A 2,378-nucleotide genomic window follows, 5' to 3' on the forward strand; every position below is an offset into this window, starting at 1 on the left:
TTAAGATAAAGAAAAAAAATTACAATTATTCCTGCTCCTGCTAACATAAGAATATTGATAAAAAAAAAAAGTGATCACTAAATACAGCTACTACTAAATTCTGAATTTAGTGGTAGTTGCCAAATGTGGAATATTAAACCATCCTACTGTTCTGCTCTTTAAAGAGTCTTCTAAGTAAAACAAGCTGATATTAGCTTGCCAAAAAAAAAAAAAAAAGTAATGGTTGCTTTATATTCATTTTACACTAAAGCTGAAACTGCAATGGCAGTCAGGATGCTGCAACAAGTGGGGGAGGGGAGATAAACCAGTTTTTTCTCTTCCATTAAAATAAAATCACTTGAAACTGATAAAGTAAAGTTAACATTCTTTGACCTCTTGGTTTATACAAGTAACTCACCCATAGCAAACTATGAAATGAAAAACAAGCGATCTGAGCACCAGGTTTGATATGATTGACAGAAACCAAAAGAACAGCCCTCAATGCATCCTGAATATTGAATGCATCCTAATGAGATTAAAAAAAAAAAAAAACAGTAGATTGAATGATTTTTTTATAGGTTAGTGGGTTTTAGAAAGCAGGTTCTGTTTCACAATAAGCACCATAAAGTTTTTACATTCTGCAATGCACAAGCATGTGCAGCGCTTAACAGCAGAGAATACAGATCAGTATGCAGCTTTCGGATCAGCTCTGCCGTTCAGTTTTAGTGCATATTGCTCCAGACAAGTATTCCAAAAAAATATGAAGCAAGAATCCTGAAAGGTGGCAACAAGTGAACGAAACATTCATTTTACCTTTTTGGGTCACAGTCTGAATCTGTCAGCGTGATGAAAGAACCAAACTGCAGCAGGTGCAGCTAAGTTCAATTTTGCAGAGAAAGCAAAAATTTTGCAATTTGGGCAAAAAAAAAAAAGAAAAAAAAGCTTACTAAGGTCACAAAAAGAACTCTTGTAGAAGCACGGACCTAACACTAACTTAAATAAATTAACACATGCTATAGTCAGTCATTTGAAATGAAATACTGCTGCGGTATAAGAAGTCATTTAACTAAAATTTAAGATTTCACATTCACTAGAATATATCGGTGAACAGACATGTTACTCCACTTCATCTGCATTAAGTGCAGAATATAACACGCTTTATATTTGAAAGTGCTTTTGGATAATTAGTTTTTATATGTCACCACAGGAGAGACAGATTTGTTAGTGAAAGTGAAAACCACAATTTGTTTGCAGTTTTCTGGGGAAGTTTTCAGTTATACTGTATATTTACAGTTGGAGTAACACAAACCTTTCTGGTAGTTTTTTTTTTTTTTTTTACATTTAGGAACTTAAACTGTGTTTTTGGGGGGATTTCTTTTTAACATCCAAAGTGACCCCAAAGACAAAATATCAATTTTATTTTAAAACAAAATGCAAAGCCACGAGCGGTACACTGATAACTAATCTTTTGATACAGGTTCTGAGCATTTATGGGCTGGTAGTGAAGCACTGCCCTCTCAGCACACATTTATAAAATGTAGCGCTCTGAAAGTACGACACAGCAGCAGAGAGGAGGAAAGGCCTGATCTGATATGTTGCTTCATTTTGTTTCCAGAGAACTCCAGAATTAAAAATTGCACGCATCCCTGTGTACCTACACATTTTCCCTTCTTTTAACATCAACAAAAATAAAATCTACATTTAAAGCATAAACATAAATGCACAAAAAAAGCCCACCACTGTCCTTTTGGGACCTGTACTCCTGGTCACTCCTGTGTGAGATGATGATGATGATAAGGCAAGACGCTGATCTGTGAGGTTTCTTCCATCGTTTCCGCTGTCGTTGCAGGTGTCTGCCAGTCTTTGGAGGTAAAAGACTGAAGGTATTTAAAGGTTGTAGGGAGGCAGTGGCTTTAACTGCTCGAAAGACGGTGGTAAAAGTAGACGTAGCCCAAGTCTTTTGGAGGTCGTTCTGACAAACAAACCTTGTGGTCGTTGTAGATTACCCACCTGAATGAACAGGAAAAACAAAGGGTTAATTATACACAATCTCGCTTAAGAGCCATTCTGCAACAACGGGTAGAGGGATTACAAAATAAAGGTTTGTTGCTAAAGCAAAAAGAGTGAATTATAGTATCAAATTGTTTAAAATGGAATGTATGTTCTTTTTTTGATGCAAGCTCCCGCTATAACTCACCTTCCCTCTTTTTTGATGTGACAAACATAATGTCCAGACATGGTGGAGGCTCCCATGTGGCTGATAAAGGCAAAGAGCTCATAACCTTGAGGGAAGAAAAGCCAAAAACAAGATAAGAAACAAACTAACATGGAACTGTTCCATAATGTCAAAAAGTAAAGGCATTTTGAGATTCATGTCAGATTTACTTGGATTCCAAATT

The 2,378-nt window shown here is 36.0% G+C and overlaps 1 protein-coding gene across 3 annotated transcripts in view; it reads right to left on the reverse strand.

Annotated features, from left to right (window-relative positions):
* Positions 1–2,378, reverse strand: part of usp13 (ubiquitin specific peptidase 13 (isopeptidase T-3)) — a 43,603-nt gene continuing 41,225 nt past the window's right edge. For all 3 annotated transcript variants that reach the window (XM_015402727.1, XM_015402726.1, XM_015402725.1), the window contains exons 20-21: positions 2,177–2,261; positions 1–1,989 (exon numbers count right to left, since the gene is read on the reverse strand). In XM_015402727.1, coding sequence (XP_015258213.1) covers positions 1,893–1,989; positions 2,177–2,261 — 182 coding nt within the window. In that variant the 3' untranslated portion in view covers positions 1–1,892. The remainder of the gene's footprint in view (positions 1,990–2,176; positions 2,262–2,378) is intronic.

This window comes from Cyprinodon variegatus, unplaced genomic scaffold (genome assembly GCF_000732505.1).
Source record: "Cyprinodon variegatus isolate N-32 unplaced genomic scaffold, C_variegatus-1.0 Scaffold1387, whole genome shotgun sequence".
In the NCBI taxonomy this organism is placed as follows: domain Eukaryota; kingdom Metazoa; phylum Chordata; class Actinopteri; order Cyprinodontiformes; family Cyprinodontidae; genus Cyprinodon; species Cyprinodon variegatus.